The sequence below is a fragment of the Octopus sinensis genome, linkage group LG20 (assembly GCF_006345805.1).
Source record: "Octopus sinensis linkage group LG20, ASM634580v1, whole genome shotgun sequence".
In the NCBI taxonomy this organism is placed as follows: Eukaryota; Metazoa; Mollusca; class Cephalopoda; order Octopoda; family Octopodidae; genus Octopus; species Octopus sinensis.
In genome coordinates this window covers 12,817,352-12,841,138 of record NC_043016.1, presented here as the reverse complement: position 1 = coordinate 12,841,138, position 23,787 = coordinate 12,817,352, and the positions used below count along the sequence as shown (strand labels likewise).

General features: G+C 36.5%; 1 protein-coding gene across 6 annotated transcripts in view; it reads right to left on the bottom strand.

Moving 5' to 3' along the window:
• LOC115222684 (centrosomal protein of 170 kDa protein B) overlaps nt 1-23,443 on the bottom strand; it is a 360,932-nt gene extending 337,489 nt beyond the window's left edge. For all 6 annotated transcript variants that reach the window (XR_005003214.1, XM_036511665.1, XM_036511667.1 and 3 more), the window contains exon 1: nt 22,646-23,443. Coding sequence is in view for 5 of the 6 variants with exons in the window: in XM_036511665.1 (XP_036367558.1) it covers nt 22,646-22,654 (9 nt within the window). In the remaining variant the exon portion in view is untranslated. The remainder of the gene's footprint in view (nt 1-22,645) is intronic.
• Between the last annotated feature and the right edge of the window lie 344 nt (nt 23,444-23,787).

Here is a 23,787-nt window from a genome sequence, read left to right as displayed (position 1 = left end):
TTGAGCAACAATAGTAGAGATGGGTGGTATGTGCCCATAAATCTCCTCTTTGATCTTGTGCTCATGTTATGAGAGGTTCTAAGGTCTCATGGGGAAACCTTGGTGCATGAAGCATAAAGCACTAAATTTACTATACATCTGAGATAATAAAAAAAAAGTGATGGGACAGACATAGCTGAATGGTCTTCTGCCATATGCCTTGCTCAATCAACGACTACCATCAGTGTTATTTTATTTAATGTGAAAAAAAAAAAAAAAGGAAATGTTTTTCAAAAACAATTTTAAAAAGCAACAAATACACAAATAGATTCTAAATTCCAAGCCAAGAAATTCAACAAAACTATTTAAACAATCGTTACCTTTCATGTTTTATTTTCCTGTTATATGTTTACTTTTCCAAACTGACAAGTGCTAAATCTGTCTACAAACATGTCCCTCGGTCCCGCTTTGTTCTTTACTCACTTATTTCCTTTTCTTGTTTGCAGAACTTTAAGTGCAACCAATAGATGCACTGGAAAAGCCGAGGTTAGGAGCAATTCAGAAATGAAAATTCACAGACACCTCACAGGTACAACAAGCTAGTGAAGGCACCTCTATATGGTCATTGGACCCCACCAGAAATAGCAACTGAATCTTCCTCAAATCACATCTTAATATCTTAAAAGACATGTTGGATATTGTATGCCTTGATATGTATCCAAAAACATGGTTGAAATGTTTTTGATGATTATAGGCTTCCATGCTGGTGGCACGTAAAATGCACCAATCCGACCGTGGCCGATGCCAGCCTCGCCTGGCACCTGTGTGGGTGGCACGTAAAAAGCACCCACTACACTCTCGGAGTGGTTGGCGTTAGGAAGGGCATCTAGCTGTAGAAACATTGCCAGATAAGACCGGAGCCTGGTGCAGCCTTCTGGCTTCCCAGATCCCCAGTCGAACCGTCCAACCCATGCTAGCATGGAGAACGGACGTTAAACGATGATGATGATGATAGACCTGCTCAATCAGGATCAACATGAAACTAAAACAGCTATAAATACACTAGTAGTCACCAGCATACTATTCTCTAACAAGAAAAAAAGGCAGTGCTTTATCACAGAGGCTACCAGGAATTCCTTAGAGGCCTCTGTCATAAAGTATTGGCATCATTCAGACCCATGATCACAACTATATGCAAATAACAGGAGCCAATAACTACTCGATGGATCACCTCCAAATACTATCCAACATGGTATTAAGTAATTTATGGCAAAGTGATGCCGACAACAAAAACAATGTTAACAGAAAATCAACACCGAATCTTTTTTCAGATCCAGTAAAGGTAGAGTAACTTTAGCGGTGTCTCTAGATGATAAACTATCACCCATCTAACTTGTGACTATCGAGATATGATTCACTCTAAATGCAGAGATATCTACAGCTTGTCAAGGGTACTTGGGTTTTACAAAACAAAGATTGGCTTGATAAGAACAACACTCAAATTAAGTAGTTGATAATAAGAGAGCAATCTTTGGTGCCAATCAAAATGACAAGAATAGTGAATGCAATAGGAAAGCTTGTCTGCAAACAAAGGCCACACTACAGGACCAAATACATGCAATGCAAAACTATTTAACCTTTTGATACCAACCTACCTGAGACTGTTCCTGGTTTTATGACAGAAATTCACTATTTGTTTCAAAGTGATCTAAATTATAATCCCCCATCAAAATTTTATGTTAATTTGTTCCAAACACCAACTACCATCATCATCGTTTAATGTCTGCTTTTCATGCTGGCATGAGTTGGATATTTTGACATGGAGCTGTCCAATACTTCAACCCAGAGCAAATAGAATATCTCAATAATGAATGTGAGTGTAAAAAAAAAATGAAACAGTTAGCAACTGGATTGGTGGATTCCACATTGATATACATGATCATATCCATGTGATTATGTAAAGCTCCATGTTTGTATATGTAGCAGTCTATTTTATTAAATGGAGGTTTACAATAAATAAATTTGGACAATCACGATTGACTTTGCAGAATTGCCAATGACATCCAATTCAGACACCACCACTGTTTCTGCTGTCTTTACAAGCGCACTACCATTTCTATCTGTACAACATGAGAAAATATTAAACGGTATTTAATGTGTTTTGTATAAGAAAAAACAAACAAACAATCAAGAAGCTCCCTTAACAATTATGTGGTTTCTAGTTCAGTTCCATAGCACAGCTTTGGGCATATGTCTTCTACTATAGCCCTGGGCCAACTTAGGTTTGTTACTGAATTAGATATTGTGTGGAAGCCAACCATAGAGATAGACCTGTTTGTGTCTATGTCTCGCTGCCTCTCCATTACTTAACTGGAGTTGGTTTGTTTGCATCCTCATAACCTAGTGGTTCAGCAAAAGAGACTGATAAAGTACCAGACTTTAAAAAAAGGAAAGAAGTTGATTTGTTTGATTAAACATTTCAAGGTGGTGCCCCAGTATGGCCACAGCTCAATGACTGAAAACAAGTAAGAGAGACATAAAGCACAACAATTTTCTGACAATGTTTTCTCTTAAATTTGTTTTTTAGAGAATGTAGCTTCTTCATGTCACTAACATTGACAAATGTCTTAATATTCACAGTGCAGTGGGGGTCAAAGTAAAACATAAAAAACAGCACTGTTAGAATTTCTCAAGTTGGACTCCAACAGCTATGGCATACCCAGACATATCTCCTGTGCCTTGAGTGTATGCCCTGACATATCTTCACCACCGTCTTTTCTCTCTCTCTCTCTCTCTCTCTCTATCCTCTCTTTTCTGTCTGGGGTAGCCATGTACCTCCTCTACAGAATGACACCTGTTTCTGGTCCTCTATCATACTTTAATTTCTCCTCCCCTGGCACAAAACCACCTCCTCTCAATCGAGGGATCTTCGTCTTGCAAGTTACTTGGTGACCTCACTGGTGTTGGTGCCACAGAAAAATCACCCAGTTACACTCTGTAAAGTAGATGACATTAGGAAGAGCGTCCGGCTATGGACACCATGCCAAGGCAAACAGTGGATCTTGGCACAGTCTTCTGACTTGCCAGCTCCTGTTAAATAGTTCAATCCATGCCAGCATGGAAAACAAACATTAAACAATGATGATGATGATGATGACAATGACATCAGATACATTTAATAAAACAGGAAGACTACTGCATATACAAACACTTACTTACAAGGTCATGTGAACATAAACATAGATGCAATGGAAATGTTGTGAAGGTAGTAGTCAACTAACACTACGTAATGAGGGTTTAATGCATATTTCAGTTCCCCTTTGAGCAAATCTTTATTTACATCTTAGATATCAAGTAGCACCTTATTTCAGATCTCAACTGCTAACACAAAGAAAATGTGATCTATAATAGAACAACTAGTTAAATAAAATATGTATATATTTGACTAAAAGATCCTGTCTTATTCAAGTGAACATGTGAGACATCAAATAGCGAAATAAGCTTGTTTAACTAAGCTTCTTTCAATTACCGTCCAACAATTTGACCGACAAAATGCATATATTGTAACTACAACTGCAGGGTTATTTTGTATAAGAAAAGAACAGCAGTGATGTGCAACTGTTGCTGTTTCACCATTGGTCAGCCACGATCCAGCAGACATATGGTCAGAGGTGCTCTGCCAGTAAGCATGAAGTCCTAGACAAAAATGATCTCAGCTGGAATGTTTTCAACTGTTTGTCTAATAGATCAGAACTGACCACCAGCAGCTGGACGGCAACAACACTGAATTAGTTAACAGCAGCAAAAGCTTTTTATACACATATGTAAAAAGGCAAAAAAAAAACCACTTGTACACAAAAAGCTATCCCACATTTCATCAAGTCATTTTTGGCTCCATAATTAATACTGAACCAGCTACAGACTAAACCTGTTCTACTACTATTTACTATTAATGTTGATGAAAAAGAAATATTTCCAAACATTCTCACTAAACATACAACATACAAAGGCAGCAATTTGGCAGAATTGTTAGAGCAATGGATAGAGTACCTTATTGTATTTGTTCCGACTCCCTGCACAATGAGTTCAAATTATACACAGGTCAAATTTGTCTTTCATTTTTCCAGATTCATTAAAAAAAAAAATAAGTACCATTCCGGGGATGGTGGAGCTGTTAGATCTCAAAAAGATGCCTTGCCTCGTCTGTTACAACTCTCTACACCGAGTTCATGTTCTGCAGAGGTCAACTATGCTTCTCATCCTTTCAGGATCAATAAAACAAATTTCCAATCCCAGGGTTGGTGGAACAGTTAGAAGATCTTGCAAGATACCTTGTGGTATCTGTTCCAGCTCTCCAAAGTCAGAGACCTTTCCCTTAAATAATCATTGGTGGTAGTGGTGTTGGTGGTGATACGAGACCTGCATGCATGGGAAACTGAAAATCCATCTAAAGGGAAAAAGAACCCAGACCTATACATACGTGCATGGTCAACGTTACACAAAATTCATGTTTTATAGCCTAATCAGGAGGAGCAAGGAAGAATCCATGACCTTCAGCAGAAGAGTGTGGGGCATGGTGGTGGTGGTGGAGGTGATGGCATGGTGGTGGAGGTGATGGTTGCAGCCATGGTGGGGAGCAAAGGTGGTGGTAGGATGATGGTGTCTTCTAATGATGATGGTGTGGCAATGATCAATGGTGATCATCCGAGCTATATATCAAGTCTGTAACTCAAGAATAAGATAATCAACCCAATAGGCTTCTACATAGTTTCCATCTGTCCAATTCCATAACATAAGTATTGGGTAAACCCAAAACTATGATAGAAGAGACTTTAGGAGCAGTACATGGTGAGACTGAACCCAGGAAGATGATTACAAAATGAACTTCTTAAACCACCCCTATTGTGCTACTGATAAGAAGAAAAAAAGGCATTATTTGCAACATTATTTATTTTAAACTTCACAATTCTGGCCCATGTAACATTTACCTACACATGCAAACATACACACATATATATATACAGACACATTTACATGTGCACACACATGCATATACACATACATACATGCAACACGCATCTAAGATATGACAGGATATATATATATATCCATGATACCAGTCCTTTTTCTAATCAAATTCATTGCATGTTTGTAATTGGTATTTTGGTTTTCTCAAACTGGTGCCCTTCCAAGATGCCTACCAAATCAAGTAGTCCAGATAATATCTATACCAGGGTTCCCCAAACATTTTACACCATCAACCCCTTCATGGAATCCTTGGTCCCTCACCAACCCCAGGCATGTACAAGAAAATAATAAAGATGTGCATTTATCGACCCCTTGAATAGTCCCATCGACCCCCAAGGGTTGATATCAACCACTTTGAAGACCCCTGACCTAAACGGTATATATATCAACTTTGTCTTATGCCACTTAGCTAGTTCCTGCTAAAATTTCCTTGCTCATTTTTCTTACCATTAGGCATGCTATCTAATTTCATTTAAAAAAACTGGTGCATATCTTGTATGGAAGATAGAAATAACACCCACCCAAGCCTCACCTTCAACCACCACCACCAGCAGCCCTGAAGTATTTCTCATTAATTTTAACATCTTTTTACGAAGCAATAACATCCCCGCTCCTTTATTTTTATTTGTTTAATTTATTTATATTCCTTCAGAATTCCAATCTGTAATGACTGGACTTTATACATTTAATTGGTGTACATTAATTGGAGACTTTTTGTATCAAACTCTAGAAAGAACCCTTGAGCCGAAAAGAAGAAGAAAAAATGTGGAAGATTTCCAATGCACCAAGAAACAAAAATAGTTACCCGATGCAAGAGAGATAAAAATCTTCAGCTCTGTGCCTGAGTATGTTTCTCTCAAAGAGTCTGGTGTTACTAAACCTATTTCACAAGATCAAATTTCCAGAAAATATGAAAACATACACAAACCACAAAATAGTTTCTGCTTATATCAGATATGCATTTGACAGTTGTTTTAAACATGTAAATTGTTTTTACTTCTTCAATGAAAAAACAAAATTCACAAAGACCTCAGAATCTCGTTTCCTTTCCTCTAAAAATCTCATACTTCCTGCCTAAGTGAAAAACAACAAAAAAGAAAAAAGATTTAAAGCTTCATTAATTGAATGTTGTTAACAATATTTCTTTTCATGGAATCATAAGTTCTTTCTCCAAGTCCCTTTTCTTACATTTAAGTTTCTACCACTTTCCAATAAACTGATTTTCAGGCCAAATCCCATCCTCATTGTTGAAGTTCTGACTTCATTTTATCTTTTTTCTTGTACTTTCTTCAGTCTGAGACTATGCTGAGATACAGCCTTGAAGGATTTAGCCAAACAAACCCACCCTAGTATTTGTTTTTTTAAAGTCTGGTATTTATTTATCAAATGCTTTTGTTGAACTAAGTTACAGGGACAAAAACAAACCAATACTGGCTGTCAAGTAGTGGAGGAGACAAACATAAACACACATATGGCGCAGGAGTGGCTATGTGGTAAGTAGCTTGTGTACCAATCACATGGTTCCGGGTTCATTCCCACTGCGTGGCACCTTGGGCAAGTGTCTTCTACTATAGCCTCGGGCCAACCAATGCCTTGTGAGTGGATTTGGTAGACGGAAACTGAAAGAAGCCTGTCGTATATATGTATATATATATGTATGAGTGTATATGTTTGTGTGCCTGTGTTTGTCCCTCCAACATCGCATGACAACCGATGCTGGTGTGTTTACGTCCCCGTAACTTAGCGGTTTGGCAAAAGAGACCGATAGAATAAGTACTAGGCTTATAAAGAATAAGTCCTGGGTTCGATTTGCTTGACTAAAGGCGGTGCTCCAGCATGGCCACAGTAAAATGACTGAAACAAGTAAAAGAGTAAAAGAGAATAAAGAGTATATACATATATTTATAACAGGCTTCAACACAGTTTCTTTCTACCAAATTAACTTGCAAGGCTTTGGTCAGTTCAGGGCTACAGTAGAAGGCACTTGCCCAAGGTGCTGTGCAGTGGAACTGAACCTGTATAATCTTAGTATACAAAAATAGCACAAAAAAAAAGAAAAAAAACCTGTTATTGAACTACTACACCCATGCATACCGTACAGTGACTTGTCCAAGTATTCATTCCATTATCTGTTTAACCAACCATTTCGTAACTTCCCCCACAAAAAAAATTTTAATAAAAAATAAAAATATCTCTATTAAAAAATAAAAATATCTCAGTCATACATCACTGACAACAACAACAAAGAATTTTTTCACTTTACTGCAACACTGCAGTACTTTCCAATTTTCACCATTCTAGAAATCTCTACATCGCATACAATCACGTAGACACACAAACAAGACTCTGAAAAACTATTTTTTATTTATTGCTTTTTTTTTTTTTGTTTCAACCATTGTACAGTGGTCATGCTGGAGCACTGCATTGAAGGTTTAGTCAAATAAATCAACCCCCAGTACTTTTTTTTGCTTTTTCACTGTTTAGCATTTAAACCAACCATATCCAGCAGAAATATTCTACTTGCTTTATGTTCAAACTGGCCAGATCTGGCCTCTCACACCTACCCTACAATGACATTCTAAAGATCTCTACATCTCCACATACAATCATGTGGACACCTTAACAAAGCTCTGAAGAACTACCTTTTGTTATTATTAATTATTATTATTATTATCATCATCATTATTATTGAGTGAGAGAGCAGTTCATGCCATCAAAGTGACACTGGGGTAAAATATACAAAGCCCAGTATACCCATCATGACTACCCATCTGATAAGGGTACACCAGGTACATGCATTACAACCATACATGCGCGACATGGTGATCTCATATCAAGATAAACAGCACATGACCTTGCAGGTGGGGCCCAGTTAGAATTTTCTTCAGGTTGAGTAGCCCATCCTGCTCAAAAGGTCCCTGAATAAGGATTGTTTAAGGATGTTGAAAGAACCACCCATGTTTTCAGGGATGAATTATTCAAACTCTAAAGAATCCTGCTCAACGTATGTCTATGATGCTCCCCCACTACTTCTGCTCGTGATCAGAGATGCACATATCGTCAGCCACTAAGGGACATGCTCAACTGGGTAAGGTCAAACAACTGACAAGCAAATCTGTGGTATTGAGCAGAATTATTATTATTATTATTATTTGCTTGTTTTGGTCATTGCACTGTGGTCAAAATCTCAAAGCTACAAATAATGCATGATTAATGCAAAGCACATGAATTACACTTGACAGAATCATCTGAATGCTAAAGGGTTAAACCTAGTACTTATTCTATCAGTCTCTTTTGCTGAATCACTAAGTTAAAGGGAGGTAAACAAATCAGAGACACTTGAATGCCTCCCCCAAAGATCTCCCTCAGCTATGACAAGACTGAGATGGATGAGGTGTGCTGGTTAAAAATATCCAAGTAAGCTTGACCGGATGATGATAATGAAACAAACCAACACCAGTTGTCAAGCTATGGTGGGAGTCAAACAAAGACACACACACACATACATGATAGGCTTCTTTCAGTTTCCATCTTCAAAATTACTCACAAGGCTTTGGTTCACCTGAGGCTATAACAGAAGCAAACTTCTCACAACATAGTCATACCTGCACCATTCTAAAACATTGTATCTCATGTGACCCAGCAAAGGAGCTTCTATGCAGCAGCCAAATTACCTTTAAATGACAGCTAACACATTCCTTGAAAATTTAATGTAAATGCCATGGTTGGAATGCCTTCAATCATATCTCAGCTTGCTCAGGGCTGACATGAGGCTAAACAACTGCCTCATCTGAAATAATCCTTTCTATTACAGGCACAAGGACTGGAATTTTGTGGGGAAGTGGGGCTAGTTGATTATGAGTGTTCGACTAGTACTTATTTTATCAAACCTCAAGGGATGAAAGGCAAAGTCAATCTCAGTGAAATATCAACACAGAAAAGAAGAAGAAATACTACTAAACATTTTGTATCAGCAACTGATTCAGGCAGCACAAAACACAAAACAAAAATTGTCTTCAATTTAACCCTTTCGTTACTGTATTTGTTTTGAGATGCTCTGTGTTTCTTTCAATTGCTTTAAATATAACAAAGAATTTAGTAAAATAACTTAGTTATCATTCATCTAGTGTTAGGAACATAAATTGTGACTAAGGTTTGGTGGAAGATTTTAATTCAAAACTTATGAAAACAAGGCATTTGTACAACAGTGCCAGAACCGGTTTCGGCCGGGTTGGTAACGAAAGGGTTAAACACTGGTCAGGAGTTACCTGTAATAATAAAAGCAAAATTCTGTCTGTCCATCCAGGACCCCTGTATCTCAGCCTACATTTGCTCTACATAGATATATTATACCATTTTTGGAATCAAAATGATCCTGGGATTGAAAATTTGCCCTTCATTTGGTTCTTGAACATCCAGCATTGGGATCTGATTAAAAAGCATTTGGGTTGCTATTTCTAGCAGGTAAAGCTTGGTTGGTTCATGCCATCTTGGTGACAGTTGTCAGAGATCAAGTGGTGGGAAGGGGGGGAACAAATGACATTCACTTCGTTGGGATAAGAACTTTAGGACAAATTGGCCAACAGTTGGAATTCAACTTGGGACTGGAACAATAGAATGATTGCATTACAGAATTAATTCTCATCCGTCCTTAACCTCCAATAAAACACCACCAAGGCATAAAGTCATCATAGACATGTTATATTATTGTTATTTAGCTCTTATTATATTTGAGCCACAGGCCTAATTAGTCCACCACAGGAGTTAGCTTAAAAGTCCACACGGAGAGTGTGGCTTTTAAGCTAGTTATTAATAAATTCAAATTTGAGTTATTTTGTACCTAACTGCTACAATAACAACAAAAATAGAATTGTACAAAAAAAAATAGCCAGATGCTACTCAGCAAACTAGAATCCACCAACTCAGCCTAGAATATTGAACCCTCAAGACCAAGGTTTGCGTTTAGACCACACAAAATTGCCACATATTTGTTATGCTATCACTACGGATCACAGTAAAATACCTGAACTGTCTCTAACAAGAGTGGTCAAAAGTTATTCTCATCAACAATGTTCATAAACATTTAGCTATAACCTGATTAACAAACTTATCTCTAGACATGCTCAACATAGCAACCAAATTCCCCTCACACTGCTATACGCAAAAAAGATCATATTAGATAATGTGGTCTGAAAAGACACAAAAAAGTTAGATATCTTTAGCAGTAAGTCGGTCTGCTTGCTACGGTCAACGAACAGACAAACTTGGTCAACAAAAAGAATTAACCACTTCATTGTTAATGAATTAATGTGACTACTTTTAGACCCCCCAAAACCTCTTAGCTTTTACTTCCAACATCAATTATTAACCTAGATAAAATTTTATCAAGTATTTCCTCACCATAAGTGCTTAAAATACAATGGAACAATAGACACAATAATGAACTTCTACACACTGTTAGGAGATTAGGGTCACACTGAAGACATTTGAAATAAATCATAATTATTTGAAAGTAATGTTATATTCTCTTGGTGCAATCAGTAAACCTATTTAATATTTTATGTTAAAAATACATGTAATAAATATGAAATTAAGAATATGTAATGTAAAATAGTATAAAGGTTGTTAAGGTGTTAACCTTGACCATTATTCAATATTCTGTGATTGATATAGTAAAAATGAGGTATAGTTGTACTATAGTAAAATTACATGAATGTAAATTCTAAGAGACTAACAGTCAGTGAACAGCTGGTAGTACATTGGCTTGAGTGTTGACTAGACAAGTGATTTTATTCCCAGCTGGCTTCATCATCTCTGTTACTATTTACTATATAACCAAGTTCCATCTAGCTTGGATTCTAGATTTTTGGTAAGCATCCAGACTGTTACTCTATATAAAAGGGCTGACTATTGCACGGAAAAATTCCTCTTAAGGTTGTTTGAAAGGGTTGATTTCCAGACAACATCCAATTTGTTTAGGGTTGACCATACTTTGGCCATCCAAGTTTTTACATCACTTTCAGTTGAAGCTATCTCAGAACCAAGGTACATGCGATCAACTTGATTGATCCATCACCAACATCTGATGTTGGTGATGGATCCTTGTTGATTGTGAGCAACGAACTTCGTTTTACATAGATTAACACAAGTAGCCTGATATCATGTGCAGCTAATTCCAGAATCTGAAGCCCGATGGAACTTACGCCCAAATGTTAAGAGCAACCTTAGCTCCCACCATGAAATAGCTGTATGGAGATCTACTTGTTTTCACCATTATAGAGAGAAGGCACTTGTGCTCTGTAGAACATGACTAAAGAGCTAAACAAAAGCTGGTTGGTGATCTACTGCAGAGACTAGTGATCTACTAAAGCATGGCTATACTCAAGCAGGTCATTTGAACACATGTATGTAGATCACCTCAGCAGAGACATTGAATAGCTCTGCAAAGACCTCCCTCAACTAATGCAGGACTGAGATTGATGGTGTGTGCAGGTTAAAAGTGTCTGGGCAAGCTTGACCTGATGATGATGATGATGATGACGACTGTACACAATCTTACCATAAAATATGTATAATCATTAACAATTGTAGACCAATAATTATATATATATATATACACATACATATACACCTCTATGTTTGGAAATAGCATTAGGTGAAAAAATATTCAATATATATATATATATATATATATATATATATACACACATACATACATATACATACACCTGTGTGTTTGGAAATAGTATTAGGTGAAAAAATATTCACAAGCATGTAGCAGAGTTTGTTTATTTGTTCAAAGCTGAAAGCTGGTTCAGTGTTACTACTCAAGAGTTTCCCTACTGTGCATGATCCAACGGACAAAAAAAAATGTCTCAGATGAAACACAGCATGAACTGAAAACAATGGTGTGAACCATCAGTCTTGAATGAATACATCTGTATGAATTATGATCTTACAGAGGTGCTGCATAAAAGGTGTTGCATAAACATTAGTTTCCCAAAGGACTGAGGCTTAGTTGCTAATTTTTCTGATGGGAACTTTGTGGACTCACAAACACATTGCCTTAACTGGTATAATTTATTCAAAACTTGTTGACTGAAAAACAAGGTCGGCTTTGCTGCCCACTGTCATCATGCTGAATGATATCACCATGTCTGACTTTAGATTTTGGAGATTTGATTTGGGGTTCAGTCCCATTGCATGGTACTTTGGACAAGTGTCTTCTACTCAAGCCAAATTAAGCCTTGTGAGTGGATTTGGTAGACAGAAACTGAAAGAAGCCTATTTTGTGTGTGTGTGTGTGTGTGTGTGTGACCAATGCTTGACAATGAGTGTTGGTGTGTTTACATCCCTATAACTTAGTTCAGCAAACGAGACTGATAAAGTACCAAGCTTTAAAAAAAAAGCAATTCTTCAAGGTAGTACCCCAGTATGGCCACAGTATAACGATTGAAGCAAGTAATAGTAGTAAAAGAAAATCATAGACTTATTAACGACTGAATGGAAGATTGGATGGGCATGACTGGAATTAATTTTGCTCACACTCACAGTTTTGATTGATCAGAACTGACCTGGGGCTAAACAACAACAACAACAAAGGGCCAGATAACTTCTTTTTTTTTTTTAAATTAGTACATAAAGATGCTGAAAGATGTTGGTTCTAGCCATTTGGAAGTTTCAACAATATATTATTAATACATCTCAACGAATTAATTTAGATTTCTTTTATGTTTCGTGGCTTAAACTACAGCTAAGATCACAGAAAGAGAAAAAGAATGCACTATAAGACATTATCTAAAATGTTAATCTTGAGATGATTAAGCTAAAAGACAAATTAATTTTATATTAAAAAAAAAAAAAAGTAATAGAGGAAGTGTAAATTGATTTATGAAAAAAAAAATATCTATATATATATTTGATGAAGAATTAACCATTAAACGTTTATGCCCATGCTTTGAGGTTTCAAAATGAAGATAAATAAAACAAAATGAAATTGAGGAGATAGAGTAGGTATGGAGTGATTCCTTTTATGAAAATCAGTATCCAAGAAGGTGATAAAGACATTAATGTGTCCCATTTGTTATTACAGTGGCAGAGAAACAGCTAGAAATTTCTAGAAAGAAAAAGATTAAGAGTGGGAAATCCAATTCTATCATTCTTTCATCAATCAATAATATAAGAATATTCTTCTTTTATTTCTTTTTCTTTCTCCCCCCATTCCTCTTAAGCAGGCATCTTTATTTACATAAAGAACCCATCAACCTATCTAAAGAGGTCAGACAGCTAGAAACTGAATGATTTAGAGAATAAAACTATTGAAACTCTATTGCTATCAGACGGAAACCACCTCCCCCCCCACACACACACACACACACATAAGATTGTGCAACCTTCTGGACATAGTAGCTAGAACTCCCTCAGATCATATCCTGCCAGCATGAAATATATGACAAACTGAACAACATAATTATAGACAAAAAAAAAACAATGCCTGTGGATATAACATGGCTGGAATACCTCGGATCATGGCTGGGGCGTTTTAGATCACAAGTCTGTTCAATCAAAGTTGAACTAAGGTTAAATAGCAACTTTTTGAATTCTCAAAATAATTCGGTAAAACAATATATGCTTCATTTAAAGCAGCTAATTGGCAGAATCTTTAGCACGGCTGGCAGAATGCTTAGCGGCAATCCACCTGTCTTTACATTCTGAGTTCAAATTGCAACAGGGATTACTTTGCCTTTCACCCTTTCAGGGTCGATAAAATAAGTACCAGTTGAACACTGGGGATGATAAAAGGCTGCCCTTGTGCCAAAATTTCAAACTTTGAAGCCATTATTATTATTATCATTATTATTATCATTATTAACCCTTTATCTGGCCCAAACATTCTACATGTTTTATATTCAAACTGGACAGATCTGGCCTCTCACATCTAACCTACAATGCCGTTCTAAAAATAAACAATCCCATCATTGAAACCTCAAAGCTATAAGATAATGCATGATTAATTCAAAACAATTTGAGCGAGAAAGTATTACATTTAACAGAGTAATCTGAACACTAAAGGGTTAAGGCAGTGAGCTGGTAGAATTATTAGCATGCTGGGCAAAATGCTTAGCAACATTTCATCCGAGTTCAAATGTCACCAGGGTCCATTTTGCCTTTCATCCTTTCAGGGTCAATAAAATAAGTACCAATTGAGCAGACACTGGCATTGATGTAATCAACTTACTCCTTACTCCAAAACTGCTGGCCTTGTGCCAAATTGTGAAACCGATATACGCTCCATTAATTAGTATGCGCAGTGTTTATGCTGATTAATTGTATGTCAACCCTTAAAACGGCTTATCTATAATCAAAGGTATTTTTCGTCTTTAATCTCATTGTTGTACCTCAGACTACATTCTGCTATACGGTTATTTCTCATTAGTCAAAAGACTACAGAAGCAGTGTCCTTGTTCTTATTAATTAATTCCAGATCGATATTTGTCCAGCAGACTTATGATCAAAGACATTCCGTCTGTGACCATCCTGTCTTCATTTTAAACAGTGTATCTGGAACTTACATTCTATAATGTGACTGCTATTTCTAGCAAGTCGAGGATATAAATTATTAGGTTTGTGTAAATGTGTGTATATATAAAAGAGAGAGGGAGAGAGAGGAGAGACAGACAGATAGAGAGAGAGAGAGAGAGAGAGAGAGTGACCGACCAAAAGAGGGACAGCAAGAGAGAGACAAAGGGAGAAACAGGGAGAGAGACGAACAAAGAGAATTAAGCAGCGAGGGAGAGAGAACAAGTGCGTATATATTAAAACAAGTTCAAAATAATAAATGGAAGATAAGAGTATAAACAAAGCTGACGATGAATGAAAATTTGTTACATCATCAATAGAAAAAAAATATAAACATTCGGAAATACATTCATTAAACAAAAATATTTATTTCTTTACGGCCCACGGGGGTGTGGAGGAGGATGAACAGAGAGGGGACAAGCAGCAAGGACAAAGAGATTTAGTCGATTACATCGACCCCACTGCGAAACTTGTACTTATTTAATCGACCCCGAAAGGATGAAAGGCAAAGTCGATTTCGGCGGAATTTGAACTCGGAACGTAACGGTAGACGAAATGCCGCTAAGTTTTTCGCCCGGCGTACTAACGATTCTGTCAGATCGCCGCACTTTTACCAGTAATAATATTAATTTCTTTATTGCCCACAGGGGGCTAAACAAATAGGGGACAAACAAGGACAAAGAGATTAAGTCGATTACATCAACTCCAGTGCGTAACTGGTACTTATTTAATCGACCCTGAAGGGATGAAAGTCAAAGTCGACCTTGGCGGAATTTGAACTCAGAACGTAACGACAGACGAAACACCTATTTCTTTACTACCCACAAGGGGCTGAACACAGAGGAGACAAACAAGGACAGACAGACGGATTAAGTCGATTATATCGACCCCAGTGCGTAACTGGTACTTATTTAATCGACCCCCGAAAGGATGAAAGGCAAAGTCGACCTCGGCGGAATTTGAACTCAGAACGTAACGGCAGACGAAATATAGCTACGCATTTCGCCCGGCGTGCTAACGTTTCTGCCAAGATCGCCGGCCTCTTAAACAAAAATATTGGTAAAAAAAAAGGGTTATATTGAAAAACCAAATAAGATCAATAAAATATAAAGCATGGCAGATTCTAACTCAATTATATATTACCGTATCTGTTAAAATACACTTCCTTTGTAATTAATTTTGAGACTAAAGAATTTTCGTAAAGTAACTATTATTATGAAGCTAATATTTGGAATATAAATTAACATGAAATTTTTATCTTATCTTTTAATTGTTTTGGTACTTAGAGTGCAGCAAGTGCTTTGAAGAATTTCTAGTCAAGTGAATTGGGCCCAGTACTTATTTTTTTTATTCTATTGTTCTATTGGTCCCTTTTACCAAATCACTAATTTACAGGAATATAAACACACCAACACCAGCTGTCAAGTCGTGATGGAAGACGAACATAGACACGCACACACACACACACACACATATATATATATACAACAAACTTCTTTCAGTTTCCATCAACCAAATCCACTCACAGAAGACACTTGCCCAAGGTGCCACACAATGGGACTGAACCCGGAACCATGTGGCTGGGATGCAAGCTTCTTACCACACCACCACGCCTGTGCCTTGACGGAAGGATTTAATTTACATCTCTTAGAAACAGGAAATTTGTGTAATAGAACAAGGGACGGTCGTGGATGGGTTGGTATCAAAAGGGTTAAGAATAAAGATGACATTATGAAAAAAAGTGATGACTATCATTAGTCGGAAGAGGAGGTGTGACAGGGATAATGATTATATTATATGCCCCCCTCTGAAACTGATGAAGAATATCAATTATGTAAAACGATGCATCATACACACACACACACACAAATAGTTATTTCTTTAACAGATTCCACCCTTAGTAACTATGTTTAACATGTTTCAGTCATTCTACTACGTCAAAGAATGGAAGGGATCTTAGATGATGTGACCCCAGAGGCACCATGTGGGTGTGACAGACTGAGATGGTAATAATTGGAGTGCCATAACCCTTTAGCATTCAGATTACTGTCAAAAGTAATTCACATTGCTTTAAATTAATCACGCATTATCTCATAGCATTGAGATTTCAATGATGTAATAGTTTATTTTTAGAATGGCATTGTAGGGTAAGTGTGAGAGGCCAGATTAAACATAAAACAGATAAAATATTTGAGCTGGATGTAAGTGGTTCAACCCTTCAGCTTTCAGATTATTCTGTCAAATGCAATAACTTATTTATTCACATTGTTTTAAATTAATTATGCATTATCTCATAGCCTTCAGATTTCAATGATGTGACTTTATTTTCAGAATGGCATTGTAGGGTAGGTGCAAAAGGCTACATTTGGCCAGTTTGAACATAAAACAGGCAGAATATCTAGGCTGGAAATGACCAGTTTAAATGCTTAAAGGGTTAAATAGTTCACTCTACTCTACCAGGGTTGATACTACCCTTACACCACCCTTGTGACACCACTGTTGCCCCTCTTGAATTAAATTTAACATGATGCAGGCATTGCTACATATCTAAGAAGTGTGCTTCAGAACCACATGGTTAAGGGTTTCAATCCGCTGTGTGGACGCTGAAAGTCAATGAATGTCATGTGTGTAAAATTAGTAGACAGAAACTGAAGAAGCCTGCTGTGTGTATGTGCAACTTGCTATAAATAAAGGCCTCACTATTCATATTGATGGTGTTCGTTACCTGCAGTCTACTACAAAAGCTTGTCTGGGTTTCTTGGTATGTCACATGATCTTTGTAAACAAAAGGCTCATTCATGCAGTGTCATTTGCTTCCAGTTCTCTATGTAACCATGTTTAGGCTGTTTGTAATTCGACAAACTAGGAAACGAGTGTTGGAGTCAGGAAGAGTATTAAGTCACAGAGAAACTGCTTGAATGTAGTCTTGTCTGAGCTATGCAAGCATGAAAAACTGGATGTTAAAACAACGATGATGTCAACCAAAACACTCCTGGTGTTTCAGAGAATCCCCAAACTTTCTGCTATTTTTGGTAGCACTGTCCAGGGTGTTGGTGTCATGAATGAACAGATAGTTATGAAGTTCTTTGCAATACTCATACCAACTGATAATAGAAACCTTGTCTGTGAGTGGGGAAGACTCTTTTGTCCTCAGTGACACAAGCAATCAGTTCTTTTGTTTTACAAGCAGTTTTGTTGTCTCAAAAGCCACCTTGCTATTGTTCTTTATCCCAGCATTAATGTTATCTCATCAGTCCGTTAACTTCTTCATTTTCTCCACTTGCTTTTCCATCTGATTAATAGCGCTGTAAACCAAGTTGCACCAAGATCTGTTAACTTACCTTCAGGTGCTGCCCTCACAGAAATCCAGGATCAGTAAACTCAGTTTGTTTTCCTTCTTTACCCCAGCCCTTTTGATGCACGAAGCTGATTCATAGGTTTCCATGCCACTTTAGCCCAGAAACATTTACACTTTAATGTCTAGTCCAACCCTAACTCTAATTCTCAACCCTAATCCAGATCAATTTTGAAGTATAAACTGCAGTAAACTGCACACTAAAGTAACAGTATGCTTCCTAGATTAGTGCTTCTCAAACTATATGATGTGGTGTGCCAGCAGTTTTTGTTTTTTCCCAATGTGCCAGGGACCGGTGATATTTCTTAGTAATATTAATTTATACGGGAAACAATAAATATAATGAATATAATAAAAGTTGACATTTTTTTATCTTGTAAAAAGCACCAACTGATCATGGCCATTGCCAGCCTCCTCTGGTGGCATGTAAAAAGCACCCACTACACTCACGGAGTGGTTGATGTTAGGAAGGGCATCCAGCTGTAGAAACACTGCCAGGCCAGACTGGTGCAGCCTCCTGGCTTCCGAGACCCCAGTCGAACCATCCAACCCACGCTAGCATGGAAAATGGACGTTAAACAATGATGATGATGATTTATTTTGTAAATAAATAATACAATATTACATAAGCATTTTATAATATTTCTTTCTTTTCTGGAAACTGGTCATGTATTGGAAGCTGGTGGTTCACAGACTGGCACTACTTTGTGTAGCACTGTCCCAGATGATATCAATCAAGGAGCTGATACTTTCTTGTAAGGTTACCAGCCATTTACATTAGCCTCAAATACTGCAACCTCCAGGTCTTTCAATTTGTTCGCATCAAGTTTTAAATGAGAAGTTCTTTACTTGTAAACTCATTTCTTTACTGCCCACAAGGGGCTAAACACAGAGAGGACAAACAAGGACAGACAAAGGGATAAAGTCGATCTTATCGACCCCAGTGCTTAACTAGTACTTATTTAATCGACCCCGAAAGGATGAAAAGCAAAGTCGACCTCAGCGGAATTTGAACTCAGAACGTAGCGGCAGACTAAGTACCGCTAACTGTTTGAAACTTGAACTAAATGTTAACATCAACATTCACACAAATGAAAGTCCTGACCTATGGATTTGTATGCTTCAAGTGTGATGATGGAGTCAATCTAGTTTCAAGTCATGCCATCAGGGGCCTTGTCTGTTGTTCTCTGGAAGGTGTTCATCAGGAAGAAGATGGCTAGGTTAATCTTGTCGCTGCTGGCAAATTCTGAAAGTCGCAGTCTACAACTTCTTTCACTTGTCCCTAAATGCCCCCAAAATACCTGTATACAAGTCACATGTAGTGAAGCCTGACTTAGTATTCTTGTACCCTACAACAGCAAGGACGTCTTCCTTGTGAGGTGTCTTGATTTTCTCCAAGTTCTCATAAAACTCTTCAAATATCGTTTCAGTTAGTGGAACAGACTTGGATGGTGACAATGCTCAATATGAACTTACTGTAAATGTGTTTTGTGTACACATGCATACATGAATACAAATATACATACATGCATGTATGTATGTGGTGTATACAGGGTGGCCCAAAAGTAGGTTTACAGTTATTTGACTTTCTCTTTCACGTTTATATATTAGCAGTTTAGATCTTAATTATAAAAAAAATTATGAAACCATTGTTCTATGCTAATTTAGTTAATTGTAAGATAGAAATTTAAGTGTAATGAAATGTTTTAAAAGAAATTTAAAGTGCCTACGTGATAACTGTAAACCCACTTTTGGGCCATCCTGTGTGTGTATATATATATATTTAAATATATATATATACACACACACACTCCTTCCATGTGATATATGTATATATACCGCACCCATGTGATGTGTATATATATATATATATATATATATACACCACATCCATGTGGTGTGTGTGTGTGTATATATATATATACACACCACATCCATGTGGTGCGTGTGTGTGTGTGTGTATATATATATATATATATATAAATAAATTTATATATTCGCGCGCGCGCGCGTTTGTATGCGCGTGAAGTTTTATTATTTCGTTCTTCAGGGCTTCTCTATCTATCTCTCCCTTCATTCTCATGTAGGGCCACGTCCGAAATGTCAATAGTTTTTTTGTTTTTTTTAATGCTCGAGAGTGAAACTAAAACCTATACATTTTCTTTCGCTTTACATTATACATACATACATATATATTTATATAAGGGCGACGAATAGAAATGGGAGAACTCTAGGTAAATAACCCACACAATAACATCTCGTGACCATATTCTTGAGTTCAAATAACGCCGCGATATCAATTGCCTTTCACCCTTCCCGTGGGTCATCAAAATCCAATACGAGATATATATAGAGAAATCGAGTCAGTATTTTCTCCCTCATCACAAGTTTGCCTTGTGCATCAGGAAAAGGAAAATAAATATCTATTGAATACATTGACATATTTTACGTGAGACAGTGAGAGATGCCTATTGATTTGTTTCCTATGTATGACACCTCAGACGTAGACGATAATAGATGTGGAGATGTGTCATAAGGAAATGAACTGATTCTAAATGTGTATGCTGACACTGGAGAGAGAAAGAAGGGACATTTCATCAGGCATTAACATTATACACTTAAATTCTTACGTAATTCCGTTATATAAGAGTGTATATTATGCATTTACGTATGTGTGTGTATATATATATATATATATATATATATATATAGCTTTCAGGTGTTTCATCGCCCCGGACACGGATACACACACGCATGTGTGTGCGTGTGTGTGTGTAATTTATATTACCTTCCCGAAAATAACTAGTGTATGTTTCCATCAATTACACGAGCCAAATCAATTATCGATCGATTGCATTTGCTAGTATTGATTTCTATCGTCTTCAACAGCAGAGTTTATACACATACTTACGAAATCACTATCACTGTCTCTCTGGATATATAAATATATATACACACACATATACACACACACAGAGCTTTCGGGTGTTTTATTGCTTCGGACAATGAATAAAAAGAAAAATATGAAAAAGGCATCGAAAAGACGACGTACAAGAAGGATATTATAACTTAGCCTATTTAATTATCGAGAGAATAAAACCTCGGCTTAGAGTAAAAAAAAAAAAAAACCGTAATAAGCTAGATATGTTAAATGATTAAGGATGTTTCGAACGTGTGTGTTTGTGGCAAGCGCGCGTGTATATATATATATTCTTTGTATTCAATATTTTTCGATGACAATTCGTAAATACACATTTACTTCGTAAATAAATACCTTTCAGACAGATCAAAATTTGAAGCAAACAAAGGGGGTTTTTTCTTGTCTTTATTTATCCAAAAAGAACAAAAAAACCCAGCTTTTTGTCAATTTATTCGTTGGTCAAACAAGCAATTGTCATTGGTGATAGAAAGTACAAAGCATTTGTGTTATTTCCCATACACAGGCGCGCGCACACACCTCATAGGACAATTAAGGGGCACTTTCCATATGTAAAACGTATATTACTTCTAATAATGAAGATAATAATGAAATTCATGGAAATTTCGGGTCCTCAACCACATTTTGTCTACATCTCCAATCAGTTATGTCGCAAATGCGACAACCTAAGTGGATGATATTATATATGTACATGCCTGGTCATTAAGCTAAATTACAAAATGAATGACAGTCAAGGTTCTCTTTATAAAACCCAGAATTTGATAAAACTTTTTACTAAAGACGACATAGACACAAATTATTAAACACACAGGTGCGTGTTGTGAAACATTCACATGTGTATTATGTATATTAAAGTATATCTGTATGTATATATATATATATATATATATATATATATATATATATATATACGTGTGTAGATATGTATAAATGTCTATGTGTATGTATATATTTTTTAAACAATGTGTACTTATATATGTGCCTGTATATACAAACACATATGTATGTATATATATATATATATATATATACACACACACACGTGTGTGCGTGTTAGTATTCAAAGAAGTCTCGATGTTTTCAATTACGAGAAACATTGGCCAAGCAGAATAGAGAACACCAAGCATCGAGATTGAGTGTCTGTAGGTTTTATTGACTTAAAAGAAATCATTAAATGTGTGTGTGTGTAAAATATATTCTGGACAGGAATTTACCAGAAGCTCTGTCTTTTATTACCGGTTCTTACTTTGTACATATATACCTACCTATACATATAACAATCACATATGCACGAATACGTGGAACATGGAGTGACAATATTCCGAAAGTTTTATATATATATATATATATATATATATATATATATATATATATATATATATATATACGTTTATGAATTTGTGTTACAAAATTCCTGATGTGATGTGATGTGTTTAAAAAAAAATGACCATCTCGAAATACAATATATATATATATATATGAGAACATAATCTTTTGTGGAGAATGGCGATTTGACGTCTATATCTAGCATGTTGACTGTCCACTTTTCGTGTTCAGTCCTTAATTGGTATATATATATATATATATATATACCCAGATACAATAATATATATTTCGACACGAAAAACCGTTAAGATAAACATATAAACATGTACTTGGCAATAACATGGCAAGGTGCGCGAAGTAATAACATATAAATGTTCTTTAATTATATAAATTAAAAATACATGTTTATACAATTATACATTTATTAATTTGAAACTTACCTCAGACATGGTAAACACAAACTGCAACCAGCATCTAAAATCAAAACTGGTTTGACAAAAAATAACTTCTCCGTCGATTAATTGTTTTTACTTTCCCATTATGTAAACACTAATTAAAGTGTTTAGGTTCGGCATAAGACAATGTTTGCTTGCCATAATTTCTCGCGATCCCATATATTTTTATCCAAAAAACTGGATGCAATGAATGCACATAGGAATATATGTTCACTCAGTCAAATTATTGTTACTGTTGATGTTGCTGTGATTACTTTCTCTTCGTTTAACTACAGATGATGAATTAATTATCACACATTTCTCTTCTTCTTCTTTGTAATTAGCTCTTTCGAAGCTGGATTTCTCCTTCACTGGGTCGTTGTTTACGCAGAGTCTCTCGTCCTGTGCCTTGTTATATCATTATTATTATCATTATTATTATCATTATTCATTCTCCCGCTTGTTGTTACAGCCAAATGTAATGCAATAATAAAGCAGACCACCGCCGTCGCTTGTCCACCCGTTTTCCTCGAAGCTCCGAATGTACCCTTCTTATATGTAGCACTGTACCACAGAGGCTAAGGGTACAACAGCTTTATTTTGGCTGCTATTTTCCCGTTGTTTCCAATCATTACGAGATCTTCCGAATGGTTCACTGGCTAATTTATATATAGTACGTACGTATGTTGAATATCAAGTTCGCTGACAGCCAGTTTGACAGAAAATTTGACCCGTTTTATTTATACATTTTTCACCAACAGAACCAATGACAACCGGAAGTCGACAGGTAGCTGCGAGAACGGAGCTTAATGTCATCTTCGCTGTGATTGGTTCGGTGATTTCATAACTATATTATCTATAATATCATCTATCTATAACACATTCGCACTGATCGATAAGCATTATTGATTTCTTTACTTTTTTTTTTTACATAAGGCGGCGCAAGCCAGACCAGCTTCATTAGCAGATGAGAACGTCATTGTGTGGATAGAATGTTCGTGTTTGTCTCAACAGCACTGACGTCGTTCGTTAATACACGGAAAGATGAAAAATAAATTAAATAAGATGCGCGACACGGGATGGGTGGGGAGAAAAATCTTCCACGTGGTCATTCGATCTACTAGAAATAGCAGCCAGACCTCTCAAAT